The sequence below is a fragment of the Aplysia californica genome, unplaced genomic scaffold, assembly GCF_000002075.1.
Source record: "Aplysia californica isolate F4 #8 unplaced genomic scaffold, AplCal3.0 scaffold00225, whole genome shotgun sequence".
Lineage (NCBI taxonomy): Eukaryota > Metazoa > Mollusca > Gastropoda > Aplysiida > Aplysiidae > Aplysia > Aplysia californica.
This window is the reverse complement of record NW_004797495.1, coordinates 235,496-236,836: the sequence shown is the minus strand read 5'-3', so window position 1 is coordinate 236,836 and position 1,341 is coordinate 235,496. Positions and strand designations below refer to the sequence as shown.

General features: G+C 35.5%; 1 protein-coding gene across 1 annotated transcript in view; it reads right to left on the bottom strand.

The window, feature by feature from the left end:
- The window catches only part of LOC101859247, a 4,176-nt gene extending 2,958 nt beyond the window's left edge, over positions 1-1,218 (bottom strand). Inside the window, exon 1 of the mRNA XM_005099793.3 lies at positions 1,101-1,218. Within this exon, the coding sequence (XP_005099850.1) occupies positions 1,101-1,218 (118 nt within the window). The remainder of the gene's footprint in view (positions 1-1,100) is intronic.
- Between the last annotated feature and the right edge of the window lie 123 nt (positions 1,219-1,341).

The window sequence follows — 1,341 nt, the reverse complement described above, 5'->3', positions numbered from 1 at the left end:
ATATAAAAATATATAATGTTTTGTATATACATAATATATATGCATATCAACACATCACATTAAATATACGTCTTCGTGCAGCAACTGAACTCCTATCTTTCGTCGGGAACTTGTTCAGTACCTTCTCAACATTTTCAGATGTTAATAATTGGGCAGCAAATTCTATATACATGCAAAAGGCTTTTGGCATACTGGGATGACAAGAGCTATGAAAGGTAACCATTGCACTTAGATTCTTTTTTTTTTTCAACAATAGACCATCTTCTATATAACATTCCTAACCTTCAGACAACCCAAGAAAACAAAAGGAAATATTATTTCTTAAATCAATGTTTAGATACGCTGGATATTGTCCATTTCCTTTCAGAAGACTTTTCCAAAAATTTGGTTCCGTTCTTCGCAGTCGTCAATTTTCTAAATTGATTACTCCCTAATTTTAAAAACAGTATTTGGACCTGAAATCATTTATACTCTGAAGCACGGATATGTTTAGTTTCACGACCTCTTTCCTTTCCAAAGAAGAGAAAAATAAGATCGGGAAAATCATCATCATCATCATCATCATCATCATCATCATCATCATCATCATCATCATCATCATCATCATCATCATCATCATCATCATCATCATTATTGTAAATAGCAGGGAATAAAAAAAAGGGTTGAGACTTGTAGATTTTTCAAATTTAATACAGGTTCAACGTCTCGCCCGGTAAACCGGCACTGTATAATAGCAGGGACTAAGCCTTACAAAGAGGGTCTTAAGATTACATCATCATCATCATCATCATCATCATCATCATCATCATCATCATCATCATCATCATCATCATCATCATCATTATCATCATCATCATCATTATCATCGTCATAAACATTGAGAATTGTAGCCTGCATTCTTATTCTGTGTAGTGTTAAGCTATTGCATAAGTATAGTAGTTAAAGGACCTCGAACTATTCAAGCATGAAATCGTGATAAAAGACTCACCGTTGATGGGCTAGCATGGCTGTAAATAACCAGATTCGTAAATACAGCAATCAGTAAAGTCAGTCTTGTAGATAACATCTCTCAGTAGGGACCACACGGAATAATTTCAAACCTCCACACGGATATTGTGTCAAAGTCTGAAATGGAGAACCCGCTGGAACCAAAGCAGAAGGACTTCGCGGGTTCCCAGTATCTTGATATACTTTGAGGTCGGACTTGAAACGTCTCATGCTGTGATTTTATTAGAGATTAATGTGTGTGCGTTTGAAAATAATGTGTATGTGTGAGTGAGTATGTGTGTGTGTGTGTGTGTGTTTGTGTGTGTGTTTGTGTGTATATGAGAGAGAGAGAGA